This window comes from Mastigoproctus giganteus, chromosome 8, assembly GCF_048544385.1.
Source record: "Mastigoproctus giganteus isolate SK-2022 chromosome 8, ASM4854438v1, whole genome shotgun sequence".
NCBI lineage: Eukaryota > Metazoa > Arthropoda > Arachnida > Uropygi > Thelyphonidae > Mastigoproctus > Mastigoproctus giganteus.
In genome coordinates this window covers 129,417,150-129,443,835 of record NC_143582.1, presented here as the reverse complement: position 1 = coordinate 129,443,835, position 26,686 = coordinate 129,417,150, and the positions used below count along the sequence as shown (strand labels likewise).

Genomic DNA, 26,686 nt, shown 5'->3' with positions numbered 1-26,686 from the left:
GTTTCTTACTGGCTTTCCTTTTATGGAGATCTTTAAACAACAAAGTTGTTGGAACCTCTAGTTCTCCAGAAACACGAATGGGCTGACAGTTTCGATTCCCAAAGTAAATTTTAGATGTGTGTATTATTGGACTTAAAAATTACATAATGATAAAAATTATGAAAATAATTTTTGCAGTTTTACTGTTATGGATTTTGGATCACAAGGACCATTATTCTAACTCGAAAATTTCAGTGAAAAGCTTTTTCTCACTTTAGAAATGCCATTGTTATACCAAATATATGTTGTGAATGGGTGAAATGAGAAGGGTGCGTGTTTTTTTTTTTTTTTTTTTGGCTGATGCTATATAAGCTTGCTTTCTTACATCATGTGCCCTTGCTAATGCTAAATGCCAAAAATGAACCTAAAATTACAATTTTTTTCTAAATTGAGTAGCATCACGAAGAAGGTGAATTTATTAATTATTAAAAACTCAAGGCAATGCTATTGCAGCTGTTTTGAGCCATACTGGACTCTCATCAGATAATGGGTAGCCACATTATAAATCAAAAAGAAAAAAAACATTGAATAACTGTATTGAATATAAATGAGCAGTCAGGTGGTGCCTGGAAGAAAAACTCCCAATTGAAAACATAATGAAAGTCACATGAATATCAAACCGTTAGAACTAGGTCTCTAGTAACTTCATTCTATCACTTAATTACCAAGAACAACCTAACAACAACCTAGAATAATCAGCTACAAGAAGAGGTTCATTACATATAAAAAATATAACTCTTACTGTTTTGTACTCTATCAGCTGTCTTTATATATATTGAAGTTCTTGATTCTGGATATGTCGTGAATAGATTAACTAATGGGACAAATTAACTAATGGGATAGATTAATGGGACAAAGGGGTTCTCTTACGAAGAAAGGCTTAAGTTTTGCAAATTACAGTGTCTGGAAACTAGGCACCAGCGGGGTGATCTGATAGAGGTGTACAAAGCCTTGAATGGTTTGAGCATGCTCAATGCTGATGGGATTCTTCCTCTAGCTCAAAAAATCACCTGAGAGGGCATAAATTCAAATTGAGGAAAGACAGATGTAGGATAGATGTGCGGAAATTTGCCTTTAGCCAGCGGGTGGTTGGTGGGTGGAACAGACTTCCATCCCTTGTCGTGGAAGTTGATAGCCTAAATAAGTTTAAGGCTCAGCTGGACAGGTATTTCGAACGAACAGAGGGGTGAAGTGGAAGTGGTTATTTTTATTTATTTATGTTACTTTTTTTTTTTTTTTTTTTTTTGGCTGATGCTGCATAAGCTTGCTTTCTTGCATCAAATGCCTCTACTAATGCTAAATGCTAAATGCTAACTAAAATCAATGTTTTTTTTTTTTTTTTTTTTTGATTAAACCAGCCAAAAAAAACCCTCCTTGCCATTCTCTCCAGATGTTTGTCTAGTTCTGCCTTGAATTTATTTAAGCTGTCCACTTCTACAACAACAGATGGGAGTTTATTCCAGAAATCAACCACACACTGGCTAAAAGAAAATTTCCATACTTCTATTCTACAACTGTCTTTCCTCAATTTGAATTTATGTCACCTTAGATGAGTAATCTGAGCAAGAGGAAGAATCCCATCAGCATTGAACTTGCCCAAACCATTCAAGGCCTTATACACCTCAATCGTATCACCTCACAGGTGCCTAGTCTCCAGACACTGTAATTTGCATAACTTAAGCCTTTCTTTGTAAGAGCAACACTTTGGTCCTTTCATTAATCTTGTTGCTCTACTCTGTACCTGTTCCAGCAGCTCTACATCCTTCCTAAAACGAGGCCTCCAGACCTGTTTACAGTACTCAAGGTGTGGCCTGACCATTGCCTTATACAAGGGGATATCACCTCCTTATCCCTGCTAGAAAAATTCCTGTATATCATTGACAAGACACCATGAGCTACTCTTGCAGACCGTCTGCACTGCCCATAAACTTCATATCTGACTGCACAATTATCCCTAGGTCCTTTTCATTCTCTACCACCCTGAGTGTAGTATCATACAGTTGATATGTTACTCTGGGGTTACTGCTACCCATGTGCTTTACTTTACATATACTTCACATTTGTCAATGTTAGACTTCAGTTGCCACTTCTCAGCACATCCACTTAAATTTTATAGATCCATTTGCCATTAGTGTCATTAACAACCCTGCCAACTTCGTATCATCTGCAAACTTAGACATTAAGCCAGATATACCTTCATCAATATCATTAATTAATACAGAAAACAACAATGGACCCAATACTCCACTAATAACGTTAGTCCACGAAGAGCAGTGTCCATTAATTACCACTCTGTCTTCGTCCACTCAACCATCCCTTTTCCATAGCAGCAATATCCCCCAAATGCCACACTGCTTCAATTTGTACAACAGTCTTCCATGTCTAACAGTATCAAAAGCCTTCCTAAGATGCAAGTATATGATATCAAAATTATTCATTGTATCCAGTTCCTTTGTGACCACATCATAGTTACCAATAAAATTGATCAGACAAGACGTCCCCTTAACAAACCCATTCTGTGTCTGAATTACAACTGAAGTCTTGTCTAGATGCTCCTGCAGTGCTTCTTTGACTAGAGTCTCGAATAATTTCTCTGGAACAGAAGTTAAACTAACTGGTCTGTAATTACTTGTCTCACCCTTAGATCCCCCCCCTTGTGAATTGGGAATACATTTGCACATCTCCAGTCTGTGGGGATATCCCTGAGTCCAAGGATACTCTCATAATTATGGCTAAGGGTTTGCTTACTTCCTTTACTGCCTCCATTAATATAACTGGATAGATCCCATCCACCCCCTGGTGCCTATCTTCTACAGTTTCTGCTCCACTTTTTCTCAGTTATTACAAAATTATTTATCTCATTGCCCATTCAGGCTGCTTTGTTGCTACCTTGCAACAAAAAAATTTTTAGACACTTAGTGGTTTTACTATAATATTACATAATAGAAAATTAGATGACTAAATTAATCAGAAGTTCTAGAAAAAGGACCATTTCAAAAACTGTCTTTTCATCATATATTTTATGGTTAATATCATGCATCTATTATCATCCTTCTCTCCAGATGTAACACTGTCAAGAATCACTAGTCAGGCTGACTAGTGATTCTTGACAGTGACCCATCAGAAAACAAAACTTGGCTAAAGTAAAGAAAGCCAACACGAGAACCATGGCAAACTTTGGACTTCTTACCAGCCAAACTAGTTTGCCGTTACTACACTGTAGCGCTGCTCGCTTGGTAAATAGACGGTAGGTGTTATTGGTCTGTAGTAGAAGTTGAGAATGATATATTGATTGACAGGTAGGCATGACAGACGATGTACTGATTGGTGCATGAACACAACAGATGATGACATTGGTTGGCAATATGATGTATATTAATGAGTAAAGAACGGTGCATAATTAGTTTTGTAATGAACGGTATATTTGCAATGAATCTTTTAAAGATGGAAGAAATCTGTGCAGAAAAATGAAATGTTGCTTGATTTTTTTGATGAAAACTAAATTAATAAGACCGAAACCATACTGTTTTAAGTGCAATGGTTATTTTAAACTAATTGAATCATGAACAGAGTCATGTGGAAAGTTCTGGCATTGTAAAAAATGTTCTGTGCAAGTGTTTTTAAAAATAAATAAAAATAACAACAAAATAAAAATAAGGTAACAAAAAATTAATTTTTATTAATAAACAGTTTATCCACTAGTCCACCCATGATTCTAAAGAAAAAAGTTCAGGTTACCTCCTTCACTTCAGATGGGGTTCAAGCTCCCATGGAATTCAAGTGGGGGTAACCTGAACTTACTTCACCATTATGGCTAGCATTCATTAGGACAAAAGGATGTTATCATCTGTTGTGTTCACGCACCAATCAGTACATCGTTTGTCATGCCTACCTGTCAATCAGTATGTCATTGTCGACTTATACTCCAGACCGATAACACCTACTGTCTGTTTACGGAGCAAAGAGCACTAGAGTACATTAGCAGGAAACTAGTTTGGTGGGTAAGAAGTCCAAAGTTTGCTATGGTTCTCGTGTTGGCTTTCTTTATCTTCACACAAAACTTGACTGTGTTGTTTAGTGATGATATGATCCCAGTTATGATGCTCTCTTTTACATGATAAATGGACTCTTTCAATGAATAGAGTGGTGTGGAGGAATGCAAATTGCAGGTTTCCTAGCACAGAGCCCCCTCCCCCTTTTTTGAGGCCTAACTTTAGGATATGCGGGCCCTAGGCCAAAGTATTTTTGGGGCCCCTATAAAAATGTTTATTATGAAATGACATTTAATGTTTTTGGATTAATAATAATAACAATAAATTGAAAGTTTTTGGTGCCATTTTGTGAAGTCATGGCACATTCAAAAAATCATCTTGTCAATAATATAATTCTTGCTTGAAACTGCTTTTTAAGTTACTGATATTATACTATTCTGCATCTAAGATAAAGCGGCTGTTTATTCAACACCATACAGTTGAATACTTGTTATTTGATACAGATGAATATATTTCATAAAACAAAAATTAACTTGCAGAATATCAAACACAGAAAGGCAACTAATTAGGAGAATATATTAGTTACTTAGAGACTCAGTTATATTGCAAAATAAGATGTTTATTCAATTATTCCCAATGATTTGAAACAACTAATACCCTACAAAATAAAAAACCAAAATTAAGACACAAATAAAATATAAAAATTCACTACAAAAAGTGACAAAAAGGAAAATATACCATCTATGTAAAACAGAGGTTCCCAACTGGTGGGTCCTGACCCATTTGGTGTTGCGAAGAAGTTCGAGAAGCCGCCAGAAAGTGAGAAATATGACCTAAACATAATACTTTTATCATATCGCTGTGTCCATTGGCCCCCCATAGTTTGCCTAGGCCTAAGGTAGGCCCTGCCCTTTTTGTTTAAGCCTATTATACCTCTAACAATTCAAGGCCATTCAAGTGCCAATTCAAGTTGATGATCAGAAATTTTTCTGTTACATTTGACTGTTATGGACAGATATTGGTTGTCTTTTGATATTGCTACCCCTGGACAGCCTTCATCTTTCCTGCAGTTACATGTTCCTGTCTCCTAGGATTGTTTCCATAGCCATAAAATGGCACCTTAATGAACCTGATGACCTCCCCCCCCCCTGTATTTATTCTCCCAATTGTTTACCATCACTGACAATTAGCCAGATTATTTTCTTGCCATGTATCTGTCCATAAAAGAAAATCTCAGATATATTCTATTGCATAACAGGAATAAAATTGAGAAATGCAATTAAAGCCTATCTAGAAGGGATTTGAAATTATCTGAAATCTGGTGCCCATGTAAATTTTTATTGCACACATTTCTTTAGTTTCACACATGCATTTATTATCCAACAGTAGTACAACTTCTTTACCTTTTGCACAAGTGTGAACAATATAGGTTTCCACATAGGATATCTGATATGCTATTTTAAGGAAGCAAACTTCCTGAATGAAATTATAGTAGTCTATAAATTTGTGGTGTCACCACTCTGACTTAGTGACCAAATGCATGATTAAGGAATTAATACAACAGAAACTGTAAGCACATCTGATACCATATTGATTAATGAAAGGAAGACCAAAGCCCTCACATTGCTATGAGTATTATTTGTTTTAATGTTAAAATAAAACAAATAAAATGAAATTGTTAATGGTTAACACCATCTGACTGAAGTCCCATCAAAGAGTTCTATATGGATGAAAAGCTTAGTTCAGTAGATGTTGTCTTTTTCCAAGGTCCGTTCAAGTGAAAGTTGTACTGATGCTGTATAAATTGTATCCTGAAAAAGGCCTCTGAGGTTGGGAAAATTCATATTTTAGCATTAAATCAGATCACACACCAACCATACGAGTAAGTATTTACTGTAACTAAAATATTTACATATTAAAATAAAATAAAATAAATAAATATTTACAAAAGCTGCTATTATATTAAATTAAATTATATACATATAAAACATTAAAACTGTGATAAAATCCTTGAGATAAAATACACTAAAATAAACCGGATTAAAAGCGATAAAAACGATAAAAATCTCTGGAGCTTTCGGAGGCATCCGCCTCCTTCTTCAGCTGTAACAAAACTTCCTGCAGCACGTCCATATATAACAGGCTCACGGTACCTATACACGTGGTGCAGTCGGCGCATGGTCTGAACTGGAAGCGGAAATAGCTCGGGAACGTGTTAAGCAAAACCGTTCATCCGTACTTAGGATGATAGTTTCAAACAGAGGATGCATACGCATACCTCTGTCCCTATTCATAATATTGTGGTCAGATGAACAGATTCGTAGGCTCTCGAGCCATTTACGGTTCCAGAACCCATGTGCTCGATCCACGATAACCGCATCCTGTGGGGAAATTTGATGCTGCTTCTCCCAAAAATGCTCGGCCACAGCAGACTTATTGTAATCAGCAGTTTTTATAGCATTTGCATGCTCCCCCAGACGATCCTTGAGCCGTCGTTTTGTCTCGCCCACATAACATTCCCCACAATCCGGGCATTTTATCCTGTATACTACTCCACTACTCAGGTCCTTTGCTATTGGGTCTTTTACCTGAGACAACACTGTGTGCAACCTCCGCCCTGGAAGCTGCACACAGCGTGTTTTATAACCCCGCAAAACTCTAGCGAGATGCTCAGTAACGCCTGGATAATAAGGAATGTATGCGGTAGCCACAGGAACAAACGGTTCCTGACGGTTAGACTCTATTCCTTTACTAAATCTGTCTATGATCCTCTGGGGGTATCCGCATTTTCTATGGTCTGCTGTGACCCGTCTAATTTCACATTCTTTGTCCTCAGAGGTGGTGCAGTGTGACCCTGCTCTATCTAGTAGAGCTTTCACTACACTAATCTTATGCTGCCCAGCTTGTGCTGAACTGTAATGGGTGTACTGGCCTCTGCACATAGGTTTTTTAAACACAGAAGTTTTGAGCCTAGGGCCTATCCTAGAGACCAGTACATCCAAGAAAGGAAGGGTACCTCCTGTTTCCACCTCTGAGGTAAATTGTATAAATTGGGAGAAGCTATTAAGCCAATGGAGTGCATCATCCTCTCTCCCCTTCTGGACCACGGTAAAGGTATCATCAACATACCTTTTCCATTTCTTTATGGGAAACTGACATCCACTAAAAACCCTGTCCTCTAACTCCTCCATGGCCAGATTGGCCACGATGGCGCTAATAGGAGATCCCATGGCTGTACCGTGAACCTGTTTGTACATAACACCTTGGTACACCATAATGGTGCTGGCCAGACAAAGTTCCACACCCGAACAAATATCCTCTACATTTAAAAGCGATCTATTACTCAAAGAGACATCGTTACTCAAAGATTTTCTAACACAATATATTCCATGTTTAATTGGAATGCATGTGAATAGTGACACCACATCAAAAGAAATCATGCTCTCGTTTCCATTTATAATCAAATCTTTCACAAAATTCACAAATTCTTTACTGTCTTTTATGACATAGTTGGACTGGCCCACTATAGGCGAAATCAATTTAGCCAAATACCCTGACAAAGCATATGTGGGGCTTCCTATAAATGATACAATAGGTCTGAGTGGGACTTCTGTCTTATGAGTTTTTGGAAGTCCATAAAACCTCGGGACTTCCAAAAACTCATAAGACAGAAGTCCCACTCAGACCTATTGTATCATTTATAGGAAGCCCCACATATGCTTTGTCAGGGTATTTGGCTAAATTGATTTCGCCTATAGTGGGCCAGTCCAACTATGTCATAAAAGACAGTAAAGAATTTGTGAATTTTGTGAAAGATTTGATTATAAATGGAAACGAGAGCATGATTTCTTTTGATGTGGTGTCACTATTCACATGCATTCCAATTAAACATGGAATATATTGTGTTAGAAAATCTTTGAGTAACGATGTCTCTTTGAGTAATAGATCGCTTTTAAATGTAGAGGATATTTGTTCGGGTGTGGAACTTTGTCTGGCCAGCACCACTATGGTGTACCAAGGTGTTATGTACAAACAGGTTCACGGTACAGCCATGGGATCTCCTATTAGCGCCATCGTGGCCAATCTGGCCATGGAGGAGTTAGAGGACAGGGTTTTTAGTGGATGTCAGTTTCCCATAAAGAAATGGAAAAGGTATGTTGATGATACCTTTACCGTGGTCCAGAAGGGGAGAGAGGATGATGCACTCCATTGGCTTAATAGCTTCTCCCAATTTATACAATTTACCTCAGAGGTGGAAACAGGAGGTACCCTTCCTTTCTTGGATGTACTGGTCTCTAGGATAGGCCCTAGGCTCAAAACTTCTGTGTTTAAAAAACCTATGTGCAGAGGCCAGTACACCCATTACAGTTCAGCACAAGCTGGGCAGCATAAGATTAGTGTAGTGAAAGCTCTACTAGATAGAGCAGGGTCACACTGCACCACCTCTGAGGACAAAGAATGTGAAATTAGACGGGTCACAGCAGACCATAGAAAATGCGGATACCCCCAGAGGATCATAGACAGATTTAGTAAAGGAATAGAGTCTAACCGTCAGGAACCGTTTGTTCCTGTGGCTACCGCATACATTCCTTATTATCTGGGCGTTACTGAGCATCTCACTAGAGTTTTGCGGGGTTATAAAACACGCTGTGTGCAGCTTCCAGGGCGGAGGTTGCACACAGTGTTGTCTCAGGTAAAAGACCCAATAGCAAAGGACCTGAGTAGTGGAGTAGTATACAGGATAAAATGCCCGGATTGTGGGGAATGTTATGTGGGCGAGACAAAACGACGGCTCAAGGATCGTCTGGGGGAGCATGCAAATGCTATAAAAACTGCTGATTACAATAAGTCTGCTGTGGCCGAGCATTTTTGGGAGAAGCAGCATCAAATTTCCCCACAGGATGCGGTTATCGTGGATCGAGCGCATGGGTTCTGGAACCGTAAATGGCTCGAGAGCCTACGAATCTGTTCATCCGACCACAATATTATGAATAGGGACAGAGGTATGCGTATGCATCCTCTGTTTGAAACTATCATCCTAAGTACGGATGAACGGTTTTGCTTAACACGTTCCCGAGCTATTTCCGCTTCCAGTTCAGACCATGCGCCGACTGCACCACGTGTATAGGTACCGTGAGCCTGTTATAAATATGGACGTGCTGCAGGAAGTTTTGTTACAGCTGAAGAAGGAGGCGGATGCCTCCGAAAGCTCCAGAGATTTTTATCGTTTTTATCGCTTTTAATCCGGTTTATTTTAGTGTATTTTATCTCAAGGATTTTATCACAGTTTTAATGTTTTATATGTATATAATTTAATTTAATATAATAGCAGCTTTTGTAAATATTTATTTATTTTATTTTATTTTAATATGTAAATATTTTAGTTACAGTAAATACTTACTCTTATGGTTGGTGTGTGATCTGATTTAATGCTAAAATATAAAGCTGTATAAATTGTTATAGTCCAGAATAGAACAAGTTTTTGTTTGATGCATTGTGATGCACTACTTTTAAAGCATAAGCCTCAGGCTTCCTTGCACCATATAGCTAATAATGATAATAATCAAATAAGTTTAAAATGTGAGACATCATTATGGCAGCCTAGTTTGAAAATTACTGAGCTCTTATCAGATAGCAGGTAGTCATACTGAATGTGACGATTTGTGAAGAATGAAGAAGTTCTCTGTGTGTTTTCTGTGGGTATTATGGTATAAAGAGGTAAAACTTTGATTATTTCAATATAGCAAAAGCTACATGGTCTATGAAATAAATTAGTTAGTAAATTGAGGAAAATAATGAGGCAGTCTTATGACAACCTGTTTTTAAACATGTCTCCCACAGTGAATAGTGTCCACTACCAAATCTCTTACAACATTAAAGTAATTAGTGAATTGCTGTGCTTTAAAAAGAAGTTAAAACTTCAATTATTTTAATATAGGAAAATTATGTTATGTGAAATTAATTAGTAAGTTGAGGATTGTCATGTCCTTTACATATTTAGCAGCTTTCATGATTTCATTTACCACAAGACAGTACTATGGGTTTTATACTGATGATATGTCAAACTTCATAAGCTAAGAGTCCTCCCAAAATGTACTACTTTTAAACAGGTAACATCACTGAATAAATTGGTTAACACTCAAGATGGCACTGCTTTTAAACTTTCTTGTTTAAAAATAGTGCAATACAAAACAGCAATGACTAAGGAAGTTTGACCTGTTTTGGGTATCGAGACCATTTTTTATTCATGCATTTGAAATCCCACTACCACTAAATACATTGAAGGACAAGATAATTCTCAATTTGCTAATATTTCATAAGTCATATAGCTTTTGCTTATATTAAATACAGGCAAAAGTTTTAAATTCAGAGTTATAAAAAAAATGTATAATGTTAAAATTTCATGCAGTTCCAAGGAATGCTGAAGATTAATTTATACTATGGATCAGTCTGCCTTTTTAAGTCACTATTATCAAGTTTAGGAAACCATGATACAGGCGAATTTTATCGTGATATGCGTTTTATCAGCTTCCACCTAATTTTGCAATCTAAAGTTTTTACATGCTAAAGTATAATAAACTGGAGAATAAAATAATGTCATACACTGGTGTGCAAAACTTAAGGACCAACACTGTTTCTAAAGGTTACGACCACAAAATCAATCGAAACAGCCTGCGGCAATTTGCATAACTGTGGCTGTTCAGTAGAAAACTTGTGCACATGGAAAAATTTGAATCATGATGAGAGGGCTCACATAAACAGATAAAAGCAGCAGTTCAGCAGCTTTTGTGCAAATTACCAAATGGTGAGCACAATTGTTACAGACATTCGATTGGTTTCATACAGTGCTATAGACAATGAAATGGCCAGTAGACAACATCTGGATGACTTTACCCTGGGTCAAATGATTGGGAAGCTCATGGAAGGTTGAAGTGCGAGGAGTGTGGCTGCAGAGTTTGGTGTCGCCCATAGCATCATCTTATGTGTGTGGCCTTCAGAACAACAGGTACAGCTGTTCGAAGGACCAGTGGTGGTGTCCATACAAAACAACAGCCAATGATGATTATTGTCTCTTACGGGCCAAGAGGGACCAACACCAGACAGCGGGATCCATTGCAAACCAGCCCACAGGACGCAGAATATCACAGTTTACTGTGGCCAGGTGACTCCACAAAGGTGGACTGTTTGCCCGATGGCCAGTATGCTGTGTCCCTTTAACATCTGCCCATCAGAGACACCATTTACAGTGGTGCATCAAACACAAGGACTGGACAGCAGCGCAATGGGGTAAGGTACTCTTTACTAATGAGAGTGGATTCAGTCTCAGCAGCAATTCTGGAAGTCAGCTAATCTGGCACAAACCCACAAGCATCACTAGCAGGAATTGATATGGCGGTCAAGGTGTTCTCATCTGGGGAGGCATTACCTTGGATGGATATACACAACTCCAGATATTGGAAGGCAGTACTGTAACCGGTGCACGCTACTGTACTGAGGTAATCCTTCCCCATGTGGGTCTGTTCCGAGGTGCCATTGGCCCCGAGTTCGTGTTTATGGATGATAACACCACACCCCATTGCACTGCAGCTGTTGATATGCTTTTGGAAAGTGAAGACATTGTTCGTATGGATTGGCCTGCCCATTTTCCCCAATCTTTTTTTTTTTTTTTTTATTTATGTGAACCCTACACACGAGAGGTATTAGAACCTATAGTACTTAGTACCGTGCTTGGGTTGGAGGTTGAGAAGACGAAAGAAGATATTTGTTGACATTGGACTTGAACTTCTGTAGATTGTAATTTTCAGGAAATACGTATGAAGGAAGGTTGTGCCAGAAAATGGCAGTTGAATGAATAAATGAGGAAGATGAAAGGTTGGTTCTGTGGGTTTGAAGTTGGACAGTAAATGGATGTTGGCTGGTGGCGGCACGTGTTCGGACTGTTTTAAAAGAGAGAGCGGGAATTATAGAAGCCAATTCAGAAGAACAGTGCCCAGGGAAGTATCTGTAGAAGAGGCATGCAGCAGAAACAGTACATCTATGAGAAAGCGAGTGGAGACACTCTGTTAGAGATGAATCATTAATTAACCTAACTGCCCTCTTCTGAATGGAATCAAGAAGCCTGAGAGAGGTTTTGGGGGCACCACCCCAGATGTGGGAACAATATTCCATGGCAGGGCGGATTTGCGATATATACAGAGTGAGCAGCTGTTTGGAAGAAAAGTAACGCCGAGAGCGAAAGAGAAAACCAAGTTTTTTTTGGATGCAGAGGAAGCAATATTTGTAATGTGCTTGTGCCAATTGAGATTAGAAGTCAGGATAATCCCCAAAAGAGATATATCATTTTGCCTAGAAATTGGAGTGTCCCTAAAGATAAATATAGGAGCAGAAGAATCCTTTTTGCGAGATATAAGACAAGACTGAGTTTTAGAAGGGTTGAAATCAACTAAGTTCTCTTTGCCCCACTGGAGAATTACCTGAAGATCGGCATTTAAGGAATTAGTAGCAGATTTTTGAGAAGTTGAAGCTGATTGAGCAGGACAAGGTTTCTCAAAATGGAAAGTGGAATGCAATGTGCTATCATCGGCAAAACTATGGATAGGATTTCCAGTCAATGGAAGAAGGTCATTAATATACAAGAGGAAAAGAGTGGGGGAAAGAACTGAACCTTGGGGGACACCGGCATTAGTGGAGAAGTTAGAAGACAGAGAGCCATCTACCATCACCCTCAGTGAACGATCAGAGAGAAAACTGGATAACCAATTACTAAAAACAGTTGGAAAACCATAAGATGGAAGCTTGTTTAGAAGACCTTTATGCCAAACATGATCAAAAGCCTTTGAGATGTCAAGAGCAACTACTTGTGTTTCACCGAACTTTTCCATTGAATTAGTCCATAAATGGGTAACATAAGCCAGAATATCACTAGTGGATTGACACTGACGGAATCCATACTGGCGATCGTTGATCAGACAGCAGGTTTCTAGGTAGTTTAAGAGTTGGCGGTTAATTGATTTCTCCATTACTTTAGAAAGAGTAGAAGTAATTGCAATGGGACGATAATTGGATGGGAGGGATTTGTCGCCCTTTTTAGGAACTGGCTGGATATGAACAAATTTCCAAGCAGAAGGAAAAACACCTTTGGAATAAGAAAGTGAAAAAAGGCGGCAAAGAATAGGAATAAGTTCAGGAGCACAGGTTTTGAGAACAAGTGGAGAAATACCACCAGGACCTGGAGCTTTCTTAGCATCAAGATTCATCAAAATCCTTCTGATATCCTTTTGACGGAAGACCACAGGAGGCATTAAATGGAGCGTGTTGGGAATGGTGGGAGGTGTTTTACCAAGATCATTAATACATGAGCTGGAAGAAAAATGGGATGCTAGCAGGTCAGCTTTACCCTTGGCTGAAGTGACAACAGAATCGTCTGGTTTGGGCAGAGGTGGGAGCAGAGATGGGCAAAAGTTGCGGCCAATAGCTTTGGCAAGAGACGAGAATGCTTGGCTACCATTAGGGCAAGAAGCAAGTTTTCTACTCTTAGCCTGTTCAAACTCTAGTTTGGACTGATTAGTAACTGCTTTACAATTGTTGCAAGCTTTGGTGTAGGCAGAAAATGAAACCGAAGAATTAGAAACAAGCCAATTACGATATGAAACATTTTTATATTGAACAGCCTTAGCACATTTATTGGAAAACCAAGGTTTAGATAAAGGACGAGATTTTAAAGTGGAGTGTGGGATAAAAGATTCCATTCCTGCAAGAATAATTTCACTGACACGAGCTGAGCAAACGTTGACATCAGAAGTTTTGAAACAGTAATCCGACCAAGGAAAAGAAGAAAAGAAGTCTCGCAGGTCATCCCATTTTGCATTCTTGTAATGCCAAACAACACGAGGTTGGGAATAGCCATGAGATAAAGGTTCCATTGGAGAAGAGACAATCATCAAGTTGTGATCTGAAGTGCCTAAAGGACCTCTCACTTCAACCGTGTACTTAGAAGGGTTGTTTGTGAGAAAAAGATCAAGTGTATTGGCTGTATGATTAGGATTGTCCCGTATTCTTGTAGGTAAATGAACAATCTGTGCAAGGTCATTAGTAATTGCAAAAGCCTCAGCATCTTGAACAGCTGGGTCAGTGTGACTAGAAAACGGAAGCCAGTGGAGTTGTGAACATTAAAATCACCAAGGAAAATTAATTCACTGTTAGGAAAGTTGGACTGGAGAAAGTCAAGTTGCAAAGAGAGGAAGTCAAAGAGCTCTAAGTGATTAGAGGAGTTGGGTGAACGGTAGAGACAACAGATGAATTTGACACAATGAGGTAGAGAGATTTTAAGCCAGAGAAGATCAAAGAGAGGTGATTCCAAATTGCCAAGTCTCTGACAGGGAATATCGGAACGGACATATGCACAAGTACCACCTTTGAGGCGAAAGGAATCATAGAGCGAATAATTTGGGCATCTGAGATGAGCAGTAGTTGAATCAACCGATAACTGAGATTCTGTCAGAAAAAGTACATGGGGTTTGGCAGACTGCAAGTGGAAATGGACATCGTTGAGATTAGAATTGAGACCACATATATTTGTGAAATGAATTAGGAAGTGCTTGGGAGGTTTAGATCTTTTCGCAGATAAGCTTGCTCTATTAGTTTGACAATTCATGGTGTATTCAATAGTAAGAAAAATTGGGTGGGACGTGCTGTATGAAGTAATGAAATTTTTGGATATGGCATACACGTGGTAAGAATATACCCAGATCCTTGACATAACGTGGCCTCGACAATGCTCCCCGCATACACACTACTCGGACTCCCTCCAGTCACTGTCTGGCAGAGTAGAGGTAGCAAGATTATACACTAGCTGATCTGGAAGCCTCCTAGAGAGTTACCAATAGGTTTGGTCCGGTGTACTAACTAGCGGCCGGCCTGCGAACACCGTTTTAGAGCTATACCCTCGAAATGTAAGGAATATTGGATCTCGCCACGACATTCATCATAACCTCAAAAGTCATCAATCATACTGCATGATGGAAGAGATAGGGAAGGGTTGAACGGAACTTAGCTCTAGAGACTAAACATGGGTTCCACCACTTCAAGCCTCCAATAAGCAAAGTGGTGGTATTTCACCGGTTGATGAGAGTCATCTACCACCTAGTACTGCCTGGTAACATAGAGGGGCAGCGTTCCTCCATGTGGTGTGGGCGCCCCACCTCGACCCCTGCTTACGTTGGTTCACACCTGGGTGATCACCCACCATGTACTTGTGCATGGAGGTTATACCCAGGATTACTAACAGTCCCACCATCGTGAAGGTGCAAACAGAGGATTTGGCTGTCAAAGACCGTCCGGACTTTGCCGAAATTGGGTCCACTTGACTTGAGTGTCACCCGAATATTAGTTGCATCAGCGTTTTAGACTCCCAGGTAGCAAGTACAGCTTGTCTGGCATATCTGAGAGAATGTCTGTGACAACCTCAAGGACCTTAAGATCTAAATCCCATTGAACACATATGGGATGCTCTGGGGAGACGCCTAGTGGCACGTCCACACCCACCAGAAAATGTTCACCAGCTGAAGATCGCACTGACAGAGGAATGGATAATGTTACCGCAAGAACTTATCAACAACATTGTTCTAAGTATGGACAGGCAGTGCAAAGCGTGCATCGACATTAGGGGTGGCCATATCTCCTACTGAGGACCACCTCTTCCCTTTGTTCCATCTTTGACAGTGATGCATCTGTATCGTGGCAGCCAGTGCTATTTTTGAATGAAGTCCCTCTGTACCGTTTTGTTTCTGTTGTTGTGTCGGTGTTGTTTCCCACATCATTTCTGTACATCACGAGGTTTCTTTGGTATGCTTTTCCCATATCCAGGCCACTCCTATGAGAAGATACAGATGAAAACCTGACTGTTCCTTAAGTTTTGCACATCAGTGTATATCATACTGGTAATGATTAATGTGCAACTTGATTTTCAATATAATTATAATATGTTTTTTTTTTTTGTTTTTTTTTTAATTAATAAAAATGCTTTTTGTACTTTGGTATCTGCTGCCTCTTAATCAAATGTCTAGCAGTCTTTCAGTGCAGAAAAGCTAGGAACCACTGGTCTAGAAATAAAAGATAAGTTTCTAAAGCCTATTAATGTTTCTTAGGTCAGAAAAATCCTAATCGGTCACACTTCCAGGCTAAGAAAATGGTTGCCTTATATGATTATGATCCTCAAGAACTTTCACCAAATGTGGACTCTGAGGTGTGTAGTAAATTGATAATTTGTGTGCAAAAAATATCAATAACTTACTTTTTAAGAATCATAATTTATCTTTTTTTTAAATTTACCTTTGCAGCAACAGTCGACCACATAGCGGAATTATAAAGTAACTATTTAAAAATGCATTTTATGAAATCATGTGATTGTAGTAGTATTCATATACTTGCATTATAGATTTTAGACAAAACAGAAGAATAAATTTAAAGTTACAGGGGTTTAGAGAAATGACAATTTATTCTTTAAGATAGTAGCACTATCCCATGCAGATCCCATCCACCTACAAGGTATTGAAATAAAGAAAGCCAGAATCATAAAAATATAATGGTGTTGTTTTATTTATTTTTCAGATATTTTCCCCATGATGATATCATTTCATGATTTTCACTGTTAATATGTAAATAGTAACACAAATTACTGAAGTAGCCATATGCCTAAGCAGGATCGAATTATTTCTGTGCTCTCAGCAGAGAGGCATTTGATTTCACTTCCTCGTTATGCACATTTTTCCACATGACTCAGGGAAACCATTTGTTTACTGAAATTTGAGCTTCTGCTTCACATCTCACAGAGAGGGACTGCCAAACAATAACAGAATAAAAATAAATAAGAAGAAAAAACATTTTATTCATTTGTTTATATCAACAGCCCAGTATTTAGAGGATGTTCCATGAGAGTATGATAAATGAATTTCTCCAAAATATAAAAATGGGATGATTTTTTCAAAAATAAAATAATCCTTTTATAATCTTTATAAAATAAGTATTGCAGGTATAAACATAAAATTTTAGACTGAAATGCCAAACCTACCTTTTTTTTTTATGAAAAATATTAATGGTATTAGTATTGCCAAATTTATGCAGGGAGGCAAGCTTATACTCCATCACCCAAAACAGCAAAAACTACACACAATTTATGTTTCATTTGCATATTCCTTCCAATAATTTATCTATTCTTTTCTTTAATTCATTCAGCAGACTATCTACTTTCATAAACACTAAGGGAAAGTTTATACCAACAATCAATTGCTCTCTTACCAAAAATAATGGTATATTTAATATGCTGCCAGATTATAAACATCTATAAAATAGTTTTTTAAAAATTTCTTTTAAAAAATATTAATACAGTTGTGAATACAGTATTTTTTTATCATAAATCCTATTGAGTTACTGATCAATAAAAAAAATATGAATTATAATTATATAAAAATATGAAAAGCATATTCTTTCCAAATCAAAACATTATCAAACATAAATAATTTCTAAAGTATCATCTAATAACAATCTGATATCAATATTGTGCTTAAAGATGTGCATGTGTTGTACATATTTTTTGCCTTAATGGGTATAAACCATCTGTTATCATTTCCTAACTGTATGAACAAAAATTGGTGAGGAATATTTAATTCTCACTGTTGCTTTTCTAAACTGTTAGTTTAATCTGCACTTACCATATATTCCAGCTTATAAGTCAAGTTGTATAATTTGATTTCTAGTTTTTTGCCTTGAAAATTCTTGCTTTGTCATATCTGCTGTGTGACCCCTTTTGCAGTATTGTTTTTTTGTATTTCACACAGTATTGAACTACAATAAAATATACATTAAGAACCACTATCTACTTTTTTAATTCAATTATTTTTTGCTTTTTTTGCTTTTAAGTATTTATGTTGCAACATTTTCATATACTGCACAGTAAACTATAAAGAAAGTGGTAAGATATTCCTACAGTAAATCCTTATGTAGCAGGTTACAAACCCAACTTACATTGTTACTGATACCTTCACTAGCAACATACTGCTTTCCTACTGTCCTCATCACTTGGTCACTGGTCGGCACTGCCTCTGCCTCCATGTGGTGGAGCTGATAACCTGGGAGAAGAAAGTTCCTCTCCCAGGGCTAAAAGGAGCAACCACGGACTTAAATAGTTTTTCACCTTTATTACCATCAAACTCAAGGACAGACATATCCGATGAAAATGACTCTAACCAACCTAAAAGGCTTCGAAGAGAAGCACAGTGTCCTAACATACCTAAATTTCTGGTGATACAATCTCTGTCCATTCAGCTTATGGGCAAGTTATCACCATTTATGATCCATAAATATTTAGAATGTATTGCTGAATCACCAAAAATGGTGAAATGACTACAATCTGGAGACCTCCTAGTTGAATCAGCCACCTCCAGACATTCTGAGTGGCTATTAAAGACAATGATATTTGTGGGCTGCCAGCATCTGTTACTCCCACAATACCTTAAATTCATCAAAAGGTGTCATCACAGACTGAGACCTACCTGCAGTATCCGAAGAGGAATTAGTTCAGAAACTAAATAATCAGAAGGTAATCAGTGCAAAATAATTATTTAAAAAAGGTGGAACCAACTTGATCCATCGTTTTAACTTTTAGCACTCCTGATTTGCCATCCACATTAAAGCAGGCTATTTAAACTGCTGAATTTGACCGTACATCCCAAATCCTCATTGTTGTAAATTCAGAAATATGGGTACTCTCAGCCAGCATGTAGAGGTGATGCCATCTGTCTTATATGTGGATCAAAAGATCATACACAAGCAGACTGCTCAGCCTCAACTCCCCTTTTTCCCAACTGCAAAGGAAGCCACCCTGCCCTTTTGAAATCATGTGATTTGTGGAAAACCAGAAAGAAAATTCTAAAATACAAAATAGAACATAGTCACATATCCTGAGGGATGCTGTTACTGTTGTTTGGTTTTTAGGAGCATTAGCAACTAAGGCCATATTGCTCCAGGATATGCGGTGGTCATTCCCTGACATTTCCCCATCCTCCGTATTTGGTGGTGACAGGCTCGAACCCCGGTCTAATCAAGAAGCGTGTGCTACGCACTGCTACTCCTTCCCACCTGGCTATGGAGGCGCCCCTGAGGGATGCAGACAAATTATGTTAGGCACCTCCGTAGCCAGGTGGGAAGGAGCAGCAGTGCGTAGCACACGCTTCTTGATTAGACCGGGGTTCGAGCCTGTCACCACCAAATACGGAGGATGCGGAAAGGTCAGGGAATGACCACCGCATATCCCGGAGCAATGTGGCCTTAGTTACTAATTCTCCTAAAAACCAAACAAAAAAAAAACAAATTATGTTGACCATGCTAGTCTATCCTATGCTTCTCACACCCAAAGCTATCTTTCAACTGCAGTTCAAACAGATGTGTCAATAATACCACCCAACACTTCTAGCAAACTGGGTTAAGGCAACCTTATCAGCATCCAGAAAAAATACTCCTAAAACTAAAACCAGTAAAGCAACCAACTAACTAGATACCTAGTTAGTATCCCAAATGATACTAACGGTCTTGCATTACAGTGAAAAATTGGAAACTACTAAAGACAGCAAGAAAACCGAATTACCAACCAACAGTGTGGAAGTAGAGTACACTCAAATTATGAGGAACCCATACTAGAATATCTTCCCTTGGTTTATTCCGAATTTAGATAGCGAGATTTTGGAAGTTAAGTAATACTCAGTGTCCGTAGATTTACCATTCGTAACTTGCCGCCATTGTTATACAATACAATGTTATATCCCTAGTAAAAATAATAAGAGGAGTTTACCTCAATATAGTACGTAGAACATTTCCGTATGATACCCTCCAGAAATTAAAACGAAAAAATCGACAACTTAGCAGTACATTAGAGTAAAATGTAAATAATTAAATAATCAATTTAACACAATTCAAATCAATTTAAAACAATTAAAAATCAAATTAACATAATTAAAAGAATCTAACGAAAATATTCAAAACAATTTTCCTTCCTGAGAATAATTCTTTTAATTACGTTAATTTGATTTTTAATTGTTTTAAATTGATTTGAATTGTGTTAAATTGATTATTTAATTATTTACATTTTACTCTAATGTACCGGTAAGTTGTCGATTTTTTTCGTTTTTTCCGTTTTAATTTCTGGAGGGTATCATACGGAAGTGTTTTACGTACTATATTGAGGTAAACTCCTCTTATTATTTTACTAATATTATTATCAACGTAGAACATATTGAGTAGTATAGCTCTGATTCATACTATCTAATGTTATATCCCGTACCAGATAGCATTAGCTTAGTATAGTATAGTATATAAAATTATCAATTAATCAGTAAAATTTATTAATCTTGTTAAACTTCATTGTCAATTAAAATGTAATTTTTTTAACTAAATACATATTATTGACTTAGATTTTATAAACGTAACATTATTAATTAATACATAACTTGATATGGAAGTTATATAACGAAACTCAGAGATAATACTTGATACTGAAAAAAAATATATATATTGGAATATAAGTTTAGGGTTATAATTTTGTACTGAAACTGAATCAAAATAATGACTCAGACCAGAGCAGCAAAGCAAAAGGCTCAAGCTAATGGGAGTGCTGTGGCTCAGGGGAGAACTGAGGGGTGGGGGCAGTTGCCTTCTGAATCACAGCCTTTTAAAATGCACTGCTTGTGTGATGTTTGTGGATCAATCAAGTACAGGACATGATATTTCCAAGGGGAATGTCTTTGTGTGTGTGTGTGTGTGTGTGTGTGTGTGTCTGCGATGTAAGGAATGTGAGGAAATCAGACGACAACTCAGCATTGTTATGGGCCTATATGAGAGCTTGAAGGCCAGGGTGGATGCCATTGAAGGATCTAAATTTAGGGGGCCCATCAAGCTCTCAGCTGCCCACATCAACACCAGAGCTTGCACTTGATCATCACGCAACACAGCAGCAACACCCAAGGCAGAATTCACTGGTCCCACAGGAACTAGTAGTTGTCGGTTGACTGTATTGTCAGGGAAACAGGGAACATGGTGGGTAAAAAGGATAGGTGGAACAGAACCAGGGTATGTCTGTCAGGGGGCAAAGATTGATGATGTTGAAGATCAGATATCATCTTTTAAGGGCACAAAGTTTGTTTGTTATTTGGTTTTTAGGAGCATTAGCAAATAAGGACATATTGCTCCGGGATATGCAGTGTCATTCCCTGACCTTTCCGCATCCTCTGTATTTGGTGGTGACGGGCTCAAACCCCAGTCTAATCAAGAAGCGTGTACTACGCACTGCTGCTCCTTCCCACCTGGCTACGGAGGCACCATTTAAGGGCACAAAAGGTGATATTGTTGGCACTGATGATATTAAGAATAGGAGACCGATGGAATTACTTAACAAGTACAGGTCAATGATGGAAAAAGACGCAAGTGAGGGGTGAATTTGATGTCTGCAATTCTGCACATACATGAAGGGAGGGAGTATATGATGAGAGTGTTGTTAATCAATTCACCCCTAGAGAGATTTTGCAAGGTTCAAGGGATAGAATTTTTTTCAGCCTGGACTGTACTTGTTAACAGGAGAAACTGCATCTACAGGGATGGAATACACTTAAATAGAAAGGGTGCAAGAATATTTGCTGATGCTATCGAGGCAGTGTTAGGTAGGTCGGATAACTGCTAGCTTGGGGGATACACGGACTAACAGATTAACAGTAGCCGGCAGGATATTTCAGAGACTGCTGGGAGTCATTGCAGTACAAGTAAACACATGGGTTTGTTAGGGTAGCTAAAAATAGGAACAGCTTCATGTATACTTGCGTATACACCAATGCTAGGAGTTTAGTAAATAGATTTTTTACCAAACTCTGTGTCACATATAAATTAACATGTGACACAGAAGCCTATGATAGATATAAATTGATCTGTAACCAAGTTACAAAGAAGGTTAGGCAGGCGAAGGCAAATTACGAGAAATCTTTGGGAAAGGATGTAAAGAAAAACAGCAAAGAGTTCTTTACTAATGTAAACTCTAGAAGGAAGAGGATGAATCAGATTGGTCCACTTGATATCGATGGTTCAACTGTTGATGATGCTGCTCAGGCAGCTAAGAAACTAAATGAATATTTTGCATCAACATTCACACATGAGGAGTTATTCAGTGAGGGGAATGCCAGAGGTGTATTCAACTCTGGCAGTAAGCTAGATAATCTTGTAATAACTGTGAGTAAAGTGGAGGAGAAATTGTTGAAGATAAACACAAGAAAGGCACCTGGGGTGGATAGGATAAATCCAGTTATATTAAAGGTGGCAGCAAAGGAAGTAAGCAAATCCTTAGCCATAATTATGAGAGCTTCCTTAGCTGACCAAAGGTTGACACAAGTAATTATAGACCTGTGAGTTTAATTTCTGTTCCAGGAAAATTAATGGAGGCACTGGTTAAATAAGCACTGCAGGATCACCTAGACAAGACTTCAGTTATAGCTCGGACACAGCATGGTTTTGTTAAGGGACAGTCTTGCCTGACCAATTTGATTGTATACTATGATGCAGTCACAAAAGAACTGGATGCAGGGAATAACTTTGATATTATATACTTGGATCTTAGAAAGGCTTTATTATTATTATTATTATTATTATTATTATTATTATTATTATTATTATCCATATGGTGCAAGAAAGCCTGAGGCTTATGCTGCACCAGGCAAAAAAAAAAAAAAAAAAATTCTGAATTACCCAGAGAGAGAGAGAGAGAGGTAGAGGTAGAAGGGAATCACCAAGAAAGAGAAGAATGATGATATCCAGCTCAGAACCCTGGGTGTGCCAAGCCCATACTCACCAGATGTGAGCCCCTTTTGATACTGTTGCACATGGAAGACTGCTGCACAAATTGGAGCAGTGGGGCATTGGAGGAAAATTGCTGCTATGGATAAAGGGGTGGTTGATGGGGAGAAGACAGAGAGTGGTAATCAATGGACACTGCTCATCGTGGACTAATGTTATTAGTGGACTCCCTCGGGGTTCAGTGTTGGGTCCATTATTGTTTTCTGTATTTATAAATAATATTAATGATGGTATATCAAGCTTAATGTCCAAGTTTGCAGACGATACAAAGGTTGGCAGGGTTGTTAAGGACACTACTGACGCTATGCTGCTGCAACAAGATCTGTAAAGGTTGGGCAGATGGGCTGAGAGGTGGCAAATGTAGTTTAACATTGACAAATGTAAAGTACTACATATGGGAAACAGCAACCCCAGAGCAACGTATCAACTCTGTGGTATTACACTGACAGTGGTAGAGAATGAAAAGGACCTGGGGGTAATTGTGCAGGCAGATATGAAGTTCTCTGAGCAGTGCAGATGGGCTGCAAGAGTAGCTCATGGTGTCTTGTCAATGATATACAGGAATTTTTCTAGCAGGGATAAGGAGGTGATTATCCCCTGGTATAAGGCAATGGTCAAGCTACACCTTGAGTACTGTATACAGGTCTGGAGGCCTCATTTCAAGAAGGATGTAGAGCTGCTGGAACGAGTACACAGAAGGGAAACAAGATTAGTGAATGGAACAAAGGATTGCTCTTACGAAGAAAGGCTTAAGTTTTGCAAATGACAGTGTCTGGAGACTAGGCACCGGCGAGGTGATCTGATAGAGGTGTATAAAGCCTTGAATGGTTTGAGTATGCTCAATGCCAATGGGATTCTTCCTCTTGCTCAGAATAATCACCTGAGAGGGCATAAATTCAAATTGAGGAAAGACAGATGTAGGATAGATGTGCGGAAATTTGCCTTTAGCCAGCAGTTGGTTGGTGGAACAGACTTCCATCCGTTGTTGTGGAAGTTGATAGCTTAAATAAATTTAAGGCTTTGCTGGACAGGTATTTCGAATGAACGAATTGAGGAAAGAAAGTGGAAGTGGTTTTTTTTTTTTTTTTTTTGGCTGATGCTGCATAAGCTTGCTTTCTTGCATCATATGCCTCTGCTAATGCTAATGCTAAATTTGAAGTGTTAGTCAAAACATCAAAGGCAGATATTGTTGGGATATCAGAGACGTGGTGTCACACAGATATACGGAATGCAGAACTGGAATTTGGGGAGTACAACGTGTACAGGAAGGATAGGAAGGGAGGAGGGGTTATGCTATTATTAAAATCAAACACGTAAAATCCAAGGAAGTGATGCCTGTCGAAATCGCTGGACAGTGCAGTATCGAGTCAGTTTGATGTGACATAAGTACTGGGAGATCAAAATTGAGAGTAGGAGTGTGTTATAGGTCTAATGACTCTGATGAGTATAATAAGAAGAAACTGTACAGGGAAGTAGAGTGGGCCAGTAAATCAGAGAGTCTTATAATGGGGGATTTTAATTTCCCGGATATTGACTGGAATTTGGGGGTTGGTCACTCACACACTACCAAGGCTTTTGTGGATTTATTGGATGATTGTTTTCTACATCAGCATGTTCCGGAGGCAACTATAGGGAGTAATACTTTTGATCTGATTATCAGTAGTGATTCTTCATGCATTAAGAATCTGCAGATAAAGGAACCACTAGGTGGCAGTGATCACAGTTTGCTGACGTTGGATTTACTCAAAGAGGTAACTACCATCAGGGGTAAAGGGAAGGGTTTTTGCTTTCGTAAAGGCGACTACGGTGGTTTGAGACAGTATTTAAATTCTATACGTTGGGACCAACTGATGATATTACCAACAACAAATTCAAAATGGGAGGCATTCAAAGAATTAATCTACATACTAACTACTAGTATGTAGATATTAATCTACATGCTCTACATACTAACTAACAAATATTGTTCAAGGTTTAGGCCTAAATGGATGTCAGATGAACTAATGAGACATGTGGCAGAGAAGAAAAATGCATAGGATAGATTTAAATTAATTCGTGACATGGAAGCCTATGATAGATATAAGTTGGTCTGTAACCAAGTCACAAAGATTAGGCAGGCAAAGGCAGATTATAAGAAATTTTTGACAAAGGATGCAAAGAAAAACAGTAAACAGTTCTTTACCTATGTAAACTCTAGAAGGAAAGGGATGAATCAGATTGGTCCACTGGATATCGATGGTTCAACTGTTGATGATACTGCTCAGGTGGCTAACAAACTAAATGAATATTTTGCATCTACATTTACACATGAGGAGTTATTCAGCGAGGGTAATGCCAGAGGTGAATTAAACTCTGGCAGTGAGCTAGGTGATTTTGCAATAACTGAGAGAGCAAAGTCGACGAGAAATTATTGAAGATAAAAAAGGCAAACGGGATAGATTTGATCCATCAAGTTATATTGACAAAGGCAGCAAAGAAAGTAAGCAAACCATTTGACATATTTATGAAAGCTTCCTTGGACTCAGGGGAGGTACCCATGGACCGGAGATGTGCAAATGTGACCCCAATTCACAAAGGAGGATCAAAGGGTTACACAAGTTATTATAGACCTGTTAGTTTAACTTCTGTTCCAGGGAAATTAATGGAGGCACTGGTTAAAGAAGCACTGCAGGATCATCTAGACAAGACTTCAGTTATAGCTCGGACACAGCATGGTTTTGTTAAGGGGAAGTCTTGTCCGACCAATTTGATTGGATACTATGCATTGATTACATATATTTGGATGTTAGGATGACACTGCTCTTTGTGGACTAATGTTATTAGTGGAGTCCCTCAGAGTTCAGTGTTAGGTCCATTGTTGTTTTCTGTACAGTAAACCCCCGCTATTCGCGGGGGTTACATTTCTGAGAAATGTCGCGAATACCGAAAACGCGAATACTGAGTTATGGCTCCCATAGTAATAAAGGGGTTCCGTTCCAAAGTATGAAATATATAAGAAAAACTAGTCTAAAATTTTGTCTATGTATGTATTATATGTACCTTCATAATATGACTATGTACATAGACAGTACGTAGTGAAATGCAAGCATATGGCATCGAAATGAAAATAAGAAACAATTTAATATTAAATGTAATATTTATTAGAAATTTGAAACAAATCTTTCAAACCAGTGCTTTTGCTAGCTAAAAAACTTATCCAGACAGTGCTATCACCAATTTCACTAAAGAGTTGATAAAGGAGTTTTGCCTTTTCACGAATGATGAGTGAACTTAACGGAATTTTATTTTGAGTTCGGTCTTCTACCCACCGATTTAAAGCTTTTTCCATTTTTTCTAATAACATCACGAGTTACAGAGCAAATTTTTGAAGCAATTAGCGTGTTTTAACGGACACTACGGCGGATTTTTCCTTCCGATTTTTTGATTGATCGTACCGTTGACTCATTGATTTTATAATGTTTTGCCACTGAGGAGACACTTTCACCATTAGAAATTTTATCTAATAACTCAATTTTATTTGCTAATGTCATCACCTTCTTTTGATATTTTCACATTTCTCTTGTTATTCGTAGCCATATTTTTGTACGGGTTAGAAAGAACTTGTCCACAATAAAGTCACTTTCTTCCGTTAACACACTCGAAAAAGACTGTTTTACATCTGCAAAAATGGCAGATTTATCATTTTTGTAAGCGTATCAATTTATAAATTGATATTATATGTATCAATTTATAAATTGATAAATTTATTCAATTTATAAGCATATAAATTA

The 26,686-nt window shown here is 38.1% G+C and overlaps 1 protein-coding gene across 1 annotated transcript in view; it reads left to right on the top strand.

The window, feature by feature from the left end:
* The window catches only part of LOC150081819 (RIMS-binding protein 2-like), a 1,020,459-nt gene that overhangs the window by 865,724 nt on the left and 128,049 nt on the right, over positions 1-26,686 (top strand). The window contains exon 24 of the mRNA XM_090380329.1: positions 16,178-16,275. Coding sequence (XP_090236455.1) covers positions 16,178-16,275 — 98 coding nt within the window. The remainder of the gene's footprint in view (positions 1-16,177; positions 16,276-26,686) is intronic.